The 18,387-nt window shown below is 41.6% G+C and overlaps 1 protein-coding gene across 1 annotated transcript in view; it reads right to left on the reverse strand.

The window, feature by feature from the left end:
• ATP8A2 (ATPase phospholipid transporting 8A2) overlaps window positions 1-18,387 on the reverse strand; it is a 1,022,388-nt gene that overhangs the window by 740,291 nt on the left and 263,710 nt on the right. The window contains exon 15 of the mRNA XM_077484049.1: window positions 17,111-17,155. Coding sequence (XP_077340175.1) covers window positions 17,111-17,155 — 45 coding nt within the window. The remainder of the gene's footprint in view (window positions 1-17,110; window positions 17,156-18,387) is intronic.

The raw sequence follows: 18,387 nt of genomic DNA on the forward strand, positions 1-18,387 counted from the left end.
GTCAGAGTGAGAGCAATAATTCTAGTTCTAGACTTCTTGTGTAACCCAGAACTCGTAACCTGTAAAGCCTTTTATAATGTCACCGATTAAAACTAAATAGTTAATATATAATATCGTTTTCTAGCAAAAAATATTTTTTATACCTGTAGCAGAGGAATGTCTTAATTATCCCAGACTGGAAGTGGTTAAAGTACTTCTTGGATGACGGGCCCCTGTGCATGGCTAGGGAGGAGTAGCGGAATGTGTTTTGGTGTGTAATTCTAAGCATGCACATGCTATACACTAGAAATGTCTTATTAAGTTGACAACTTCTGAGTAAAAAACATTTTTCATTTTCTTTCTGCATTTTCCAAAATCTTGCGGCAAAAAAAATTAAGTCTTCAAAAAACTCCTTATGCCTCTTAAAAATACAGCGGTGTGTTTACATTTAAAATGGGGTAATTGTGTGGGTGTTTCTACTGTCCTGATGCTCCAGGGTCTACAAAAATATAGATGAGTAATTTACGCCCCTAGAGAGCTTGAAAGTGCTACTTGGATTTTGGGCACCTCTGTGTGCCTAGGCTGTGAAAAAGTCTCACACAAGTGGCATTGCAATACTTGGGAGAATTATCAGAATGTGTGTTGGGGTGTAATTCTAATGCCGCGTACACACGGGCGGACTGTATGGCGTACTTAGTCCGTCGAAAACACATTTCAGCAGACAGTCCGCTCGTGTGTGGGCTTCAGCTGACTTTTTCAGCGTGCAGTCTGGCGTAATAAGTATTTTGGATTTTTCTAAATTCTGTCCGTCGTACTTTGGTTTCAGCGGACAATCCGCTCGTCAGTAGGCTAGTTCGACGGACTAAGAATGGCGCATGCCCAGAAAGGATTTACACGGCGGAAGGGTGCTTTGCTGTGTATTGGACTTCCTATTTCTAGTCCCGTCGTACGTGCTGTACACGTCATCGCGCAAGCTTTCGACGGACTGTTTGGGTATCCATGTGTGGTCAAGTCCGTTCAGTCGAAAGTATGACGGACTGTCCGTCGGATTGTATGACGGACTAAGTACGCCATACAGTCCGCTCGTGTGTACGCGGCATATGCTGTTTGTTAGAAATATCTTATTAATTGACCATGTTGTGTAAAAAAAAATGTTTTTATTTTCTTTCCTACATTTTCCAAAACGTGTGGCAAAAAAAAAAACGTTTTCAAAAGACTCATTATGTCTTTCAGAAAACATCTTGGAGTGTTAGCTTTCCAAAATAGGGTCACTGTGTAGGTGTTTCCACTGTCATGGTACTCAAGGGCCTTCAAAAATTTGAAATTAGATGCAAAATTTATGCTTATGGAATGCCTGAAGGTGCTCCTTGGATTACGGAACCTTCTATACAGCTAGGCTATGAAAATTTATTACACATGTGGTATTCCCATACTCAGGAGGCATAGCGGAATGTGTTTTGGGGTGTAATTACAAGTGTGCCTATGCTGTGAGTGAAAATTAGCTTGTTAAAATTACAATTTTTTTTTAAATGTATTTATTTTTCAAAAAACGGTGACAAAAAATGACAACTTTAAAAAGCTCACCTTCTTACTAAATAACTGACTGTTTACTTTCCAAAAAGAGGTCATTTGGGGGGGGGGGGGGGGATTTGTACAGTCCTGGCATTTTAGGGCCTCATACATTTAGATCATCAGACCATCAGTAAATCAGGTGTGATAAATATTCAAATATACTGTATATACCTTAATTTGTAAATGCTATAACTTTCACACAGACTAAATAACATACACTCTTTTGGGTTATTTTTACCAAAACAATGTAGCAGAATACATTTTGCCTACATTTATGAAGAAGGATTATTTGCAAAATTCTATAACAAAAATTAAAAAAGTTAAGTGACATGGAAATTTATAGATAGGCAACTCCTATCCTCATATTGATTAGTGGTTCCAAATGAATAAGAACTACTGCAGTAGGGAACAGACACAAAAGATACAATCCACATCTTTCCAAACAACTGTTCTGCCTATGTTAAGCCCCTTTTACCATAAACATACAATTGTAATATTAAAGGGGTTGTAAAGGTAAATGTTTTTTCACCTTAATGCATTCTATGCATTAAGGTGAAAAAACATCTCACACTGCTGGCGCCCCCAGTCCCCCCGTTTTACTTACCTGACCCCTCGAAAATCCCGCGCTCGCCCCCGCCGTCCTCTTCGCCGCTCAGCCTGGCCGCTGATTGGCTGGAGTGGATGGATTGAAAGCAGCGCAGCCATTGGCTCGCGCTGCTGTCAATCACATCCAATGACGCAGCGCGCCGGGGGGCGGGGCCTTGTGATACAGCGAGCGGCTATAGCCGCCGGCTGTATCACGGGAGCGCGCCCGCAGTGCTTCTCACCAATGCGAGGGAGCTCGCATTAACGTGAGCAGCACCTGCGGGAGGAAGCAGAGACAGCCGCCGAGGGACCCCAGAAGAGCAGGTTCGGGGCCACTCTGTGCAAAACGAGCTGCACAGTGGAGGTAAGTATGACATGTTTGTTATTTTAAAAAAATAAAAAATTTTACTTTACAACCCCTTTAATGTGATACCTACGTAATCATGTGTATAAAAACCTTCAATTGTGAAGTGGAAAGAAAATGATAAATGGTTTTCAAGATTTTTTACAAATAAATATGTGAAAAACGTGGCATGCATTTGTATTCAGCCCCCATGATTCAATACATTGTAACACCACCTTTTGCTGCAATTACAGCTGAAAGTCTTTTTGGATATGTCTCTTTGCACATCTAGAGAGTGAGATTTTTGCCCATTCTTTTTTGCAAAATAGATCAAGCTCTGTCAGATTGGATGGAGAACATCTGTGAACAGCAATTTTCAAGTCTTGCCACAGATTCTCGACTGGATTTAGGTCTGGACTTTGACTGGGCCATTCTATCACATGAATATGCTTTGATCTAAACCATTCCATTGTAACTCTGGCTGTATGTTTAGGATTGAACCTCAAGTCTTTTGCAGCCTCTAACAAGTTTTATTCTAAGCTTGCCCTGTATTTGGCTCCATTCGTCTTCCCAACAACTTTGATCAGCTTCCCTGTCCCTGCTGAAGAAAAGCATCCCCACAACATGACGCTGCCACCACCATGTTTCACGGTGGGGGTGGTGTGTTCGGGGTGATGTGCAGTGTTAGTTTTCCACCACACATAGCGTTTTGCTTTTAGGCCAAAAAGTTCAATATTGGTCTCATCTGACCAGAGAACCTTCTTCCACATGTTTGCTGTGTCCCCCACATGGCTTCCTGCAAACTGCAAATGGGACTTCTTATGGCTTTCTTACAACAATGACTTTCGTTTTGCCACTCTTCCATAAAAGGTCAGATTTGTGGAATGCACTAATAGTTGTCCCGTGGACAGACTCTCCCACCTGAGCTGTGGATCTTTGCAGCTCCTCCAGAGTTACCATGGGTCTCTTGGCTGCTTCCATGCTGTGTCCATGAATGCAGCCTCACTGCCCATGAATGCAGCCTCACTGTGCTTGTGAACGCAGCCTCACTGTGCCTGTGAACACAGCCTGTGCCCGCAGCCTCTCTGTGCCCGCAGCCTCTCTGTGCCTGTGAACTCAGCCTCTCTGTGCCCGTGAATGCAGCCTCTCTGTGCCCGTGAATGCAGCCTCTCTGTCCCTGTGAATGCAGCCTCACTGTGCCCGCAGCCTCTCTGTGCCTGTGAACGCAGCCTCTCTGTGCCCATGAACACAGCCTCTCTGTGCCCGTGAACACAGCCTCTCTGTGCCCGTGAACGCAGCCTCTCTGTGCCCGCAGCCTCTCTGTGCCTGCAGCCTCTCTGTCCCTGTGAATGCAGCCTCTCTGTGCCTGTGAACACAGTCGCTGTGCCTGTGAATGCAGCCTCTCTGTGCCTGTGAACACAGCCTCTCTGTGCCCATGAACGCAGCCTCTCTGTGCCCGTGAACGCAGCCTCTCTGTGCCTGTGAACGCAGCCTCTCTGTGCCCACAGCCTCACTGTGCCCCATCAATGCAGATTGACTGTTACCCATTAATGCATATTTTCTGTGCCCCATTAATGCAGCTTTACTGTGCCCCATCATCAATAGAGACTCACTTTGACTCCCCTGGATGGGTCACACACACAGCAGGGATGTCCCGCTGTGTGTCACGAAGCTGGCTGGGTCTGCGTTCAGCGCATGGTGTAACAAGTTCTTTCCCCCCTAGGCCAGCTCATTTCATAGGCGGAACACTGATACTATCACACAAGCTGGTCTAGGGGGGGCGGGATCTAGTTACACCACGCGTCAAACACAAACCCAGCCAGCTCCATGACACACAGCAGGACGTCCCCGCTGTGTGTGTGATACACAAATCAAGAGGAGGTGAGAGGGAGGGAGGGGAGCGCTGCAGCCTCAGCTCAAAGTGGAGCCAGGGTGGTCCGGTCCTGTCGCTCTGTGTCCCCTGGCTGACAGTTTCCTGGCTAATTGCTTCAGCCAGGTAATGGTCAGCCTGGTCCACCCCCACTCCTCACCTGCTCTGCATTAAATTCCACTCGCAGGAGAGTGGGATTTTTGAGGGCTGCTCTATGAGATGTTTAAAGTTTGGGATATTTTTTTATAACCTAAACCTGCTTTAAACTTCTCCTCAACTTTATCCCTGACCTGTCTAGTGTGTTCCTTGGTCTTCATAATGCTGTTTGTTCACTAAGGATCTCTAAGAAACCACTGAGGGCTTCACAGAACAGCTGTATTTACAGAGCCTTGCGAAAGTATTCGGCCCCCTTGAACTTTTCAACCTTTTGCCACATTTCAGGCTTCAAACATAAAGATATAACATTTTTATTTTTTGTGAAGAATCACCAACAAGTGGGACACAATTGTGAAGTGGAATGAAATCTATTGGATTTTTGAAACTTTTTTAACTAATAAAAAAATGAAAAGTGGGGCGTGCAAAATTATTCGGCCCCCTTGCGTTAATACTTTGTAGAGCCACCTTTTGCTGCGATTACAGCTGCAAGTCGCTTGGGGTATGTCTCTATCAGTTTTGCACATCGAGAGACTGAAATTCTTGCCCATTCTTTCTTGCAAAACAGCTCGAGCTCAGTGAGGTTGGATAGAGAGCGTTTGTGAACAGCAGTTTTCAGCTCTTTCCACAGATTCTCGATTGGATTCAGGTCTGGACTTTGACTTAACCATTCTAACACCTGGATACGTTTATTTGTGAACCATTCCTTTGTAGATTTTGCTGTATGTTTGGGATCATTGTCTTGTTGGAAGATAAATCTCCGTCCCAGTTTCAGGTCTTTTGCAGAATCCAACAGGTTTTCATCCAGAATGGTCCTGTATTTGGCTGCATCCATCTTCCCCTCAATTTTAACCATCTTTCCTGTCCCTGCTGAAGAAAAGCAGGCCCAAACCATGATGCTGCCACCACCATGTTTGACAGTGGGGATGGTGTGTTGAGGGTGATGAGATGTGTTGCTTTTACACCAAACATATCGTTTTGCATTGTGGGCAAAAAGTTCGATTTTGGTTTCATCTGACCAGAGCACCTTCTTCCACATGTTTGGTGTGTCTCCCAGGTGGCTTGTGGCAAACTTTAGACAAGACTTTTTATGGATATCTTTGAGAAATGGCTTTCTTCTTGCCACTCTTCCATAAAGGCCAGATTTGTGCAGTGTACGACTGATTGTTGTCCTATGGACAGACTCTCCCACTTCAGCTGTAGTTCTCTGCAGTTCATCCAGAGTGATCATGGGCCTCTTGGCTGCATCTCTGATCAGTCTTCTCCTTGTCTGAGCTGAAAGTTTAGAGGGACGGCCAGGTCTTGGTAGATTTGCAGTGGTCTTATACTCCTTCCATTTCAAAATGATCGCTTGCACAGTGCTCCTTGGGATGTTTAAAGCTTGGGAAATCTTTTTGTATCCAAATCCGGCTTTAAACTTCTCCACAACAGTATTACGGACCTGTCTGGTGTGTTCCTTGGTCTTCATGATGCTCTCTGCGCTTTCAACAGAACCCTGAGACTATCACAGAGCAGGTGCATTTATACAGAGACTTGATTACACACAGGTGGATTCTATTTATCACCATCAGTCATTTAGGACAACATTGGATCATTCAGAGATCCTTGCTGAACTTCTGGGGTGAGTTTGCTGCACTGAAAGTAAAGGGGCCGAATAATTTTGCACGCACCACTTTTCAGTTTTTTATTTGCTAAAAAAGTTTAAATTATCCAATAGATTTCGTTCCACTTCACAATTGTGTCCCACTTGTTGGTGATTCTTCACAAAAAAATAACATTTTATATCTTTATGTTTGAAGCCTGAAATGTGGCAAAAGGTTGAAAAGTTCAAGGGGGCCGAATACTTTCGCAAGGCACTGTATACTGAGATTAAATTACACACAGGTGGACTCTATTTACTAACTAGGTGACTTCTGAAGGCAATTGGTTCCACTAGATTTTAGTTAGGGGTATCGGCGTCAAGGGGACTCAATAAAATGTACGCCACACCTTTCTGATATTTATTTGTAAAAAATGTTGAAAACCATTTATCATTCTCCTTCCATGTCACAATTATGTGCCACTTTGTGTTGGTCTATCACATAAAAATCCAAAAAAATAAATTTCAAGGGGTATGAATACTCTTTCAAGGCACTGTAGATTTCTTAGATGTATTTCAATTATGTATTTAGCTGTTGGTCTGCATTCAGTTTTAAGTAATGCTAACTAGCATTTTAGGCTTACTGGCCCTTAAATGATACAGGTCATATTAGGTATTAAGAAGACTGAAGCAATGGTCTATAGGAATTCTAATAGCAATGATCACACATTTCCATAGTAGTAGATACATTTTAATAAGAAACAACTAATGAGGACCAGTTTTGGCACATTAACCCAATTCACCTAACAAAAAGAAGGAAAATGTATTTAAACACAAAGGGTTTTTTCTTTCTTTAACAAGTGTTTACATTCAGACTAGTCCTGTTCAATGCATATGCTTGTATGTAATATAAACAGAGAGAGGCAGAAAGCATGTTTCGCCTGTCCTCTGCCAAGGAGACCCACAAAACTCCCCTCTGTAATGCTGGCTAGACCTCGCCTGGCATTGGATTAAGGAATAAAATAATTGTGTGCAGAGAATAAATAGGAAGATTAAAGCATTTTTGTTATACAAACATAGCAAATAGAGGGGCCTTTAAGTGTTTCACAGAGTGACTTTGGAAATAGAAGAAACAAGGTTGTCTAATGCTGGGGCTTTTCAGTCAGGAATAAGACAGTTACAGTTCATATAAATGGAGTTATAACAAAAGAGTGCATTTGCCTTAAGGGTTTTCAGTGGAAGGGTATGACGTTCTCCTATGTTAGTGAATCAAGCACACTCACGGTTACAGGAAGTCACCTAGGTGGGATATATATAACAAGAAATGTATGTATATTGGCACCCAGTACAAAAAAATTACTTGTAGGCTGAAAATGGTGCAAAGAGCAGCTGGGTAAAAAATAGCAGCCAATAGCCCAGAGTATGGCTTGGAAAAGGTCATAAACTGGTGAAATCAGAACAAATCAAAGGACGGTGAGCTAGGTGCAAAGTATTTTTCATGGAAAAAGGCAAGTAATAGTATAGTAGCGGCAGGCTCCTGAAGAGCACGTGCTATGTGCTTTTCAAAATTAAACTCTACCTAAACTGCAGTTAGGTTTGGGTATTATTTGTCTAAATTTGACTTCTGTATCAGTCTGACTGGACTGTGAAATGTTCAGCAAGGCCACAGAGGGCACTGTCTCTTCTAGCAGGTGTGGAAATAGGGTCTAGTCAGGTGTTTAAATTACTCTCTCCCTTGGAGTCAGGTCAGTGGGAGTGGCCCTCTCGCTGTGCCCTCTGGGAGAGGGTATTTAAGATGCGGACATCACGTGGTTCGGGGTTCCGGTCCAGTATGATGGTGCTGACTACTTGGTCCTGGTCCTACTGACCAGCCCCCAGGAAGGCTATGGCCTGGGGTGCGGATTCACTCGATTGTAATGCCTCGGGGCTGGCTAGCCCAGGGCAAGGAAACTAAAGGAGGATTCTGAGGTGGTTGGGTGCCGTCTCCGGTTCGGTAGAGACCCATTGTACTTCAAGCATTCCAGGGAAAGACTCTTTAGAAGAACACCACGTACGGGTTGGTTTTCTTAACAAGAGCCTGGAAGGGCTGAAGTTACCGAAAGAATCTGGTCTTGTGGATATCGCCAAGCAGGCTGAAAGATCCAGGTATCCTACAAGTGTTCTAAAGCTTAGTTTCCCTACATGTTCTGCAACAACGTCTGTGACAAAGACTTTGTTCCTGAGTAAGCACCTTGTTGGCTGCTAGGCCTTGTGAGAGAGGGACTGTCCAACCTGAGTGTTCATCCAGCTGCGAGTGGCTATTCTCTGGATGCAGTCCAAGTAAGCAAGTTCTTTAACGATTTTTGGACTTTGACATTGAGAGTACCTGAACTTCCCTTTCCAACCCTCTGATCCCAAGTTGAAAGACTGTTCAATGGTTTGAGTTTTGCAAATAAAATCCATTCAAGTGGATCTATTGTCAGTCTCAAGTTACTGGGTCATCTACCACAGGACATCCCCTAGACGTGAAAGAGGAGAACGGAAGGTAACGGTAAGCCCACAAATAACCAGCAGCTCCTTCGGGGGTTAGTGCTACAGTATTATGCACTGTACACATGGTTGGACTTTCTGACGACAAAATCCGTCGGATTTTCTCCAACGGTTTTTGGCCCAAACTTGTCTAGCACACACACGGTTGCACAAAGTTGGCAGAAAATCCTATCGTTCTGAACACGGTGATGAAGAACAGGCCAGTATCCAATAGCTTTCATCTCATAATTTATTCTAAACATGTGTGGCAGTTTGTGCGTTGGAATTGTCTACACACGATTGGAATTTAAACGATCGGATTTTGTTGTCGGAAATTTTTAGATCCAGCTCTCAAACTTTGTCGGAAATTCCGACGGAAAAAGTCAGATGGAGCCCACACATGATCGGATTTTCCGACAACACAATCCGATCGCACATTTTCTGTTGGAAAGCCGACCGTGTGTACAGGGCATAAGACTTAATATAAGACTGTGGAGGCAGAACATCAACCTGTAAGTTCTGCCTCTACAGCCTTTTAATAAGTCTTATACTGTTGCTTGCCTTATTGCACGAAAAATACTTTGCGCCTAGGTGGGATATAATTGGCTTGCCTAACTAGACACTCAAGTCAAAGTACAAACCACTCTTTTATAGAAGATATTAAAGAGGAAGTAAACCCTGGTGGGATTTACTTCCTCTTTATTTCCCTGCAAAGGTAAAGCATAATGAGCTACTATGCACCGCATAGTAGCCCATTATGTGTCATTTACCTGAAACCGAAGCCTGCAATGTCACCGCTGTCCCCACTAACAGCGAGTGGCCATCCTTACCCCTCTTCCTCTAGGGGGGCATGAACTGTGACTGGCTGGAGTCGCGTGACATCACTCCTGTCCATGCGCGTGTGAGCTGCCAGTCATGGCATGACCCCCTTTAGAAATGGCACAATCTGCCCTTTCTAAAGTGTGCATGTGCCATAGACATTGGCGCATGGCTTTATTGTAAATATCTCCTAAACTGTAGAGGTTTAGGAGATATTTCCAGCACCTACAGGTAAGCCTTAATATAGGTTTACCTGTAGGTAAAAGTGGCTGTACAGGGTGTACTACCACTTTAAGGTCACTTCTTGTAAAGGCCATCTCCCACAAGTTCATTTCTTTTCTGTGTAACCAGTCCTCATTTCTGTCAATATTCCCCAGGAGACCCCCACACATCCCGCAATATAATAATGCCCCCAATTAACTTACTATGTAATATCTGCACTGCACTGTCAGATTAGTACTAATACTCAAAATTGGTGTTTTTGAAAAAAAAAAAAAATCAGGTATACATATATTAGCTAACAATATTGAATTTTTTGTTTTTAATTAAGAGACTAAGAAACTGACTGCAGATTGAGGCTCCCCATGCACACTAGCATTTTTCGTTTTAAATCTTATTTTATTAAGGTTTTTAGTTAAAAATAAAGAATCACATTTATGATATACAAAATAGAATGGGTATATATATTAAAAAAAAAACTTGTACCAGGATTTGTGATGCATTATATATCTCTTGTTTTGATATTCAAAGATAAAGAACTATTCTTTTAGTATTAGCTATTCATATATACCTTTTGTACCACCACCCCCTCCCTTTAGAATGTAAGCTCTACGAGCAGGGCCCTCCTGTACCTTTTGTATTGTACTGTAATTGTGTTGTCCCCCCTATACATTATAAAGCACTTTGTAAACTGTTGGCGCTATATAAATCGTTAATAATAATAATAATAATAATAATAATAATATACTACAACTTTTTGGGGGATCACATCTTGTATATATCATTCATAAAATATTTACTCATCACAGGAAAAAAAAGGAAAAAAAAAAGCTAAAAAATGCTAGAAAAAAATGACAGATGAAAAATGATGATAATAATGAGCATTCGCATTTTTTTTTTTTTTTTTGCGTTTTTACAGTACATGAAGAAAAAAACAACGCTTGAAAAAAGCTGTTTAAGTAACGTTTAGAAGCATTTAGGAGTGTTTAGTGTTTTTTTTTCTGCTGGAAAAATGTCCAAAAAAAAGAAAAAACTCTACAAAATTATTTTTTCTGCTCCTAGATGCTGAAGCTCACAATTGCTAACAGCCTAGGGCCTGGTTCACACCTATCCATTTTATTGTGCATTTTCAATTTTGCAGAAACACACTACAGTCCATTTAACATGATTTCCTATGGTTGTAGTTCACATCTGTGCATTTTATGGAGAGGGCCAGGGATTGTTTTTTGTTTTTGGTTCCATAGACTTCAATGGATCAAAAATATGTATTGAAAAACGCAAAATGCACCTGGAATATGCAAACTGCAACCTGCATAGGTGCAAATCAGGCCTAAAGTAGTGTGCATGGACACATAGGATAACACTATTTAGCTTCTAGAAGCAGACAAAAAATGCTAATAACAACTTCTAGAAGCTTAACAAAACATTAGTGTGCATGGGGCCAATATCGGAAAATTCACTTTACTAATATTAAGGGGTGTATTTTATCAATGTTTTTGCTCAAGGTAGGCCCAAAATACAAGGGTGAATATTGACTCTGTGGGGTTTTAGATTTACTAAAACTGGAGAGTGCAATAATTGGTGCAGCTTTGCATGGTAGCCAATCAGCTTCTAAATTCAGCTTGTTCTATTAAGCTTTGGCAAAAAAACCTGGAAGTTGATTGGTTTACATGCAGACCTGCCCCAGATTTTTACTTTCCAGTTTTAGCAAATCAATCCCCATGTATCAAGTCAAATTAGTGGGGATATTGACCAAGATTAATCCAGTGAAAAACATCCCCTGATATTAGAAAACATCTGTTCTTCAATAAAAAAATATCTTTACCGTAAAATGAACCCTATTTAGAAAAATGTGAATTTTACCCTCCCTACAAATTAATTGACATCCAGTCAGCTTTCAACTAAATTCACCTGGTTTGAACTGCTGAAAGGGGTATTAAACCTAAAACCACAAATGTAATATTTTGCAGTTTACCAATCCTTAGATGTAGTGGCTGCATTAGTTTTCTGTTTTTTAGGCTTTTATTCTTCTGTTTTCACCTGGCAATCTGGCCAGTAACACACCTCCTGTATTATACTTCCCCCACTCTGGATGAAGCAGCATAGGCTTTGGACAGCAACATTGTTAATCAGGAAGAAAGGGGGTATCGGATGTACTAGCAGATTTAGATACTCTAACAAATTGAAGCCAAACTCTAGCTCACACTGCAGTTACAGTATGGCTACTTTCACACTGGGGCGTGGCGGGCGCTGGCGGTAAAGCGGCGCTATATTTACTGACGTTTTAGCGGCGCTATTTGGCCGCTAGCGGGACAGTTTTAACCCCCGCTGGCGGCCAAAAAGGGTTAAAACTGCCCACAAAGCGACGCTTTGCAGGCGGGTTTGCAGCGCTGCCCCATTGTTTTCAATGGGAAGGGGCGGTTTAGGAGTGGTAATTACATTGCTCCTACAGCGCTCCAAAGATGCGGCATGCAGGACTTTTTTGACCGTCCTGCAAGCGCACCGCTCCAGCCCTCGGGGCTTTCACACTGGAGACACTGCAGCGGCTATTTCAGGGCACTTTGCAGGCTCGAGTTTTAGCACTTTAGTGCCTGAAAAGCGCCTCAGTGTAAAAGCAGCCTAACAGTTTTTTTTTTCTTTTGGGATAAAGGTTTTACTTTTACATAAATAAATAAATAAATAAATAAATAAATAAATTAATAAAATCTGACCATTGTAGGCACCTCTGTCAGTGGTAAACTTTTAGCTGATACATTTGCAGGAGAGTGTATTCTGTTGAAAAACGGCAATTACTGGGCAGTTCACCAAGTGAAAATAAAAGAAACAAAACCTAAAGAAACAAAACTAATGCAGTCATCACATCTAAGAATTGGTAAGCTGCAATATAATAAATGTTTGTTTCTGGGATCAATTTCGCTTTAAAAATAAAATAAAAAGGACATTTTGCAACTCTCCATGGTGCTGAAACTGCAGATTCACCTAGTAAAACTTGTGAGAATTTGCAATGGGGTGGAGTCATAAGAGGGCGAATGAGAGTTGCAGAGCTGCAGGTGTGCCTCTGTGTGTCTGTGTAAATCCAGGAAGTGAACAGGCAGCAGCTTCAGCTGCCCACAGTTAAAATGGATGCAGCCAGACTCAGTGGAGAAAGATTTCTGCAGCATATTTGGCAAGTACAGAATGACAGTATATATAAAATAATATGCAAAGTGGTTGGAGGGAAGCTTCAGAATGGCAAAGATGTTTTTATTACAAATTATGTGAGCAGACTGCTGTTTTTCTTTAGCTGGCAGCTACATTTATTAATGCATGTTGATCATATTGTAATTACGGTGATTGTGACTGTGAAGTTTGGGCAAAATACACTGAATTCTACTTTTCAATTATTCACTGGTGAATAGCCCAGTGGATTATTAATAAATATACCCATAAATATAAAATGGCATGGGTTGAAATATTATATTTTTCAGCAAATGTGGAGTATTCCTTCAAGTGTTGACATAGATTTAAACTGAATGTATTTTCAAGCAGTTTATAGTTTCTATTATAAAAAGACAACCTAATCACATTCATTGTTTCTAAATGACATTTACTTTCAGTCAATGTAACATCCATTCTGCTCTAAGGCCCCTTCTGCATGGGAAGGGCTCAGTTGGGGATCGTCTGCTCCGCTGGGCATCTGTCTGCTGATCCCCACTGAGCAGGCAGATGGCTGCCACACGATCCAATCTGCCAGACAGATGGGGATTCCCATCCGTGTGTTTTTAGCGGATAGAATCGTATTGGATGTTGGTGAGTGTCAAACTGTCAATGGACACATGTTTGTAGACACCCTCCACTCCATGGAGGAGACTTGAGGGTCCGACTGGGTCTGCCTGACAAAAAAACTGACAGACAGACCCAACTGATCCGCTAGTGTAAAAAGGGGTCTAAAAACTACGGAGCCCACTCACAAATGATATTGTTTCGATTTAATTAATTCCAGTTATTAGTAATATGCTCCTGTACATGACTTTGTACTTGAAAAACCTGAACATTCAACCTGTTTGAAACAATATGGTAGGTAGAAGAGATTTCAACACGTGTGGTCGGCTTCAGACCCCAGGCACACTGGGTGTTTTTAATGTGGCTCTAAGGAGCGTCTGGCTAGGTTTTTTTTTTTCTGTCTCTAAACACCCCTGCATGTTAGCCTATGTGTCCATGATTACAGGAGTTTAGAAGCAGGAGCGTTTAGAAAAAAATAAAATAAAAAATTTGCAGCCAGCGCATCCAGGAGCAGCAGCATTTTGCCTGAAAAACGCTTGACGTGTGTAATTGAGTGTATTCAATGATTGAGTTTTAATTCATTTTAAAGGCCAGAATCAATGATTATACTGGACAATGAAAATGTCCAAGTGCTTGATGGGCCCAAAGGCACCTAGACAAACGTATTTGTCAGGAGAAAGGGCATCTAGGAGAGATGGCAAAACGTCCAGTGTGTATGAGGTCATACAATCTTCTCAGATCTAATCAAACATTTCCACTTTAATCAATCACTGTTTCAGTGATATAATAAGCTAATGAAGATGCTGTGTGTGTGTGTGTGTGTGTGTGTGTGTGTGTGTGTGTGTGTGTGTGTGTGTGTGTGTGTGTATATATATATATATATTACTAACATGCTTTATTTTGTGTTTTACAATAAAACATATCATATACAAACAAAAATATAACCCCCTTTTTGTGTTGTCCATCATAAAACAATTGTTACTGGACTATACACTTGCAGATACAGCAGAGATTATCATCTTGCATTCAAACTGTATTGGATCGTATGTCTTGGATCAAAACGCTGCACAAGCTGTTGGCGCTATATAAATCCTGTATTATAATAATAATAGTAATAATATTATATGAACGCATGCATTTCTAGTACAATTTTAGTAGACTATAAATTTCAAGTGTCTGATTTGTTGCCAATTGTAACATACCCTGAACAAGTCTCTATTCATTTCTGTATCTATAAGCATTGTGGAGGAATTCATTTCACAACAAAGGAAATAAAATCTTAGCTCATGCCAATTGTAAAAGCTGGGTGATCCTTGAGGAACTGACTGCAGAAACTGAACTGGGCTCAATACCCTGGGTCTCTAAACAATCGGTGCCAACTAAATATCACAAACATCCTCTTACTGGAACGACTCTCCAAGCTTATTATAGGGCATGTAAGGCCCATGCACTGTCAGCCAGGGACTGCCCGATTATCCCTATTAGAAGCAATCCAGGAAAATGGTTATAAGCTTAAAACTATATGGTATTAGGGCCCACAGTTGCTTCATAAGATCTTTCCGATGGTGCTAGATCACTGCTGGCGCTGTGAAGCGGAGGTAGGTACCCTTCTTCATGTCTGGTGGTCCTGCCCTCTAATTCAGACATATTGGCGTAAGGTACATGAAGTGACTACAGCAATTTCTTCACGCCCACTGGAGTTTTCACCAGGACAATACCTACTACACTTATCCCAAAATCCCAAAATACTTCAAATCAATACCTATGCATTTGATAAACACTGCTAGGCTCTGTATACCATTACACGGGAGGTCCACGTGTCTGCCTTCACTAAAGGAATGGGCACTACCTGTTGACCGCATAGCAACAATGGTGGAACTGGTTCTCACCTGGCAAGATAAAATCTCAAGCTTCTCAGCAACCTGGGAGGCATGGACCATGTACAAAAATTCCCAGCCATATTAGGAATTGTTGCAACATAACCTGTAACCTAGTATTATTTATGTCACAAATGTTTCCCTGTTGGTCCTCCCCGGGGGATTCGGGGGAACCCAGTGGATGTAATGTGTGGACAGTAGACGGAGAGGCTAGCAGGTGGGATCCCACCCCCTCTCCACTTGCCCCCCTGCTTTCTTCTGTATTCACCCCCCCTTCACCACCCTCTCCCCCTCCTCCCCTTTTTACTATTTTATCCCCTATGTTTTATAGTGGACATGGAGCTTGGAGCGGACAGTAGTGTCCGATCCTGAGCCCTGGATCCCACCCACAGAAAATAACAAATGGGAAAGGTGAAGCTAATATGTGTGTGCTCTGGCAGGTGGATTCGATAGACTGCTGAAAAGGTAGTAAACTTGAGAGGAGACATATTGAATAGAGGAGCGCATATACCCCTGGAGCGTGACACAGTGTTTTTGGTGTAAATGGGTTACTTACTGAACGTGAGTATTTTCAAGATAATTACTGTCCCCCGAACCTGTAAACTAATACTTGGAATATTCCAGATGGAACCTGTTACTTAATTTGTTACAGTGGGGGTTATTTACTAAAAGAAAATCCACTTTGCACTTCAAGTGCACAGGAAAGTAAAGTCGCTGTAGATCCACGGGGGGACATGCAAGGAAAATAAAAAACAGCATTTCAGCTTGTACATGATTGGATGATAAAATCAGCAGAGATTCCCCTTACTTCCAAGTGCACTTGCAGTGCAAAGTGGATTTGCCTTTTTTGTAAATAACCCCCATAGTGTTGTATATTTCTTGAAATATGTAATAAAATCTTTATGAAACAAAAAATCTTAGCCTTTTCTATGTTAGCAGATCTTAGCAGCCAGCCAGCCCTATAATGTGAACAACCAGCAGATGTTTCTAAGTTGGTAAAAACAACCTTAGGCCGCGTACATACGCGGGGACTGTTCGCCCAACTTTGTCCGTCAAACAGTTTCAGCAAACAGTCCGCTCAAAATTAGCATGGACGGACATGGCCACACACGAACGAACGAACAGTTTGCTGAAACCGTGCGCGATGACGTGAACGGCACGTACGACGGGACGAAAAATACGACGTCCTATACACTGCATTATAACTTTCGGCGTGTAAATCCTTTCTGAGCATGCACGGAACTTAGTTTGACGAACAAGCCTACACACTAGGGGACTGTTCGCTGAAACAAAGTTTCAGCGTACAGTTTTGTCGGAATTTCCGAAAAACCTTGTTCAGCGGACTGTTCGCTGAAACTGTCCACTGAAAGCCCACACACGAGCGGACTGTCCGCCGAAACACTGTTCAGCGGACAAAGTTGGGCGAACAGTCCCCGCGTGTGTACGCGGCCTTAGAGTATTTGTTGGGATCTTTGGGGATGTTTAAGAATAAATGACTTTACATTAAAATCACCTAGAGAGGTGAGTGTCAGCTTGTTTTAAAGAATATGTAAATTGTTTCATGTCCATAATCTGGCCATAGGTTCACTTGAAGATGATTTATCAGAACTTGAGGGAGCACTTTGTTTATTTCAACAAATCAGATTTCACTTCACATCCACCTAAGCAGGGTAGTGGCTTTATATTACAACCAATTGGTACATGTCCACTTTTACAATTTCCATACAATTAATACCAAACAATAATTAATACAGTCTTAATACAGAACAAATAATGTAGAACTTTTTATTGGAAAGATAGCTCAGAAATGTCTTAAAATGAGACAATAAAAAAATGTTTTTTACCTGAAATCTTCAGAGGAGCGTTCTCTCTCAAATTCTGGAAAGTGTCTTCCAGGTATGTGAAAATAAGAAACAAGGTGAAATATATGGAAGTATATCTGGAGCATGAATTATTGATAACTACACATATACATTGTTAAGCAGTGTGCAAATAACAAATGACAGGAAAGATGTGTAGGGAAGGCATGGTTTCAGTTCTAACCTCAATGTTTCAGTGTTTAATGCCCTGTACACGCGGTCGGACATTCCGACCACAAAATCCGTCCGAAACTGGTGTTGCATACACACGGTCGGACAAAGTTGCTAGAAAAATCAGATCGTTTGGAACGTGGTGGCGTTTGTTACATGCGACGGGACTACGTAGAGGCTAGTAGCCAATAGCTTTGGTCTTGTAATTTGATCTGAGCATGCGTAGCACTTTGTCCGTCGGAATTCTCTACAAACGTCAGATCGGATCTTTTTTGTGGGAAAATTTTAGATCCTGCTCTCAAAATTTTTCCGTTGGAAGCTCCGACGGAAAAAGTCTGATAGAGCCCACACACGATCGGATTTTCCGACAACATAAGCAAGCTTTACCTAGAAAAATAAAATGTCTCACAATGTGTTTGCATTCACTGGGGTGGATTTACTAAAGGCAAATAGACTGTACACTTTGCAAGTGCAATTGCTCCAGAGCTTAGTAAATGAGATGAAGCTTCACTTTGCAAAGAACCAATCACATACAAGGAAAATAAGTAAAACAGCATTTCTGCTTATATGTGATTGGAAGATGGACATTAGCAGAGCTTCCCCTCATTTACTAAGCTCTGGAGCAACTGCACTTGCAGAGGGCAACTGCACTTCCACAATGAACAGTCTATTTGCCTTTAGAAAATCCACTCCAATTAGATTTTTGTGACTGAATCATATTATTTTACTAGAATATAAACAATAGTCAAACACAGTAAATGGAGAAACCTTCTTTGCCAATTCATTGCTAAATAATACCTAGCCACACAGTCTTGCGATGGTGTTTGAGTAATGTAATAAATGTAATTAACCCATTATCTCTCTGAATGCATGTATCTTTAAACAGGATACTCCTATTAAACTGATCTCATAGCCAGAGAACAGAAAATGTGCAGAATATAAAATTTCAGACAGAGTTAGATTAGAGCAGCCTTTTCTAAACCTTTTTAACACAGAGTTAGAAATAATTTCCCAGTGTCAGAGAACCCCTGCTAAAAATGACTGTGTCTACAACTCCTGATACATTAGTGTGATGGTCAGTAGGAAGAATT

This window comes from Lithobates pipiens, unplaced genomic scaffold (assembly GCF_037356315.1).
Source record: "Lithobates pipiens isolate NorthernLeopardFrog02 unplaced genomic scaffold, aLitPip1_a1.2 Scaffold_16, whole genome shotgun sequence".
Lineage (NCBI taxonomy): Eukaryota > Metazoa > Chordata > Amphibia > Anura > Ranidae > Lithobates > Lithobates pipiens.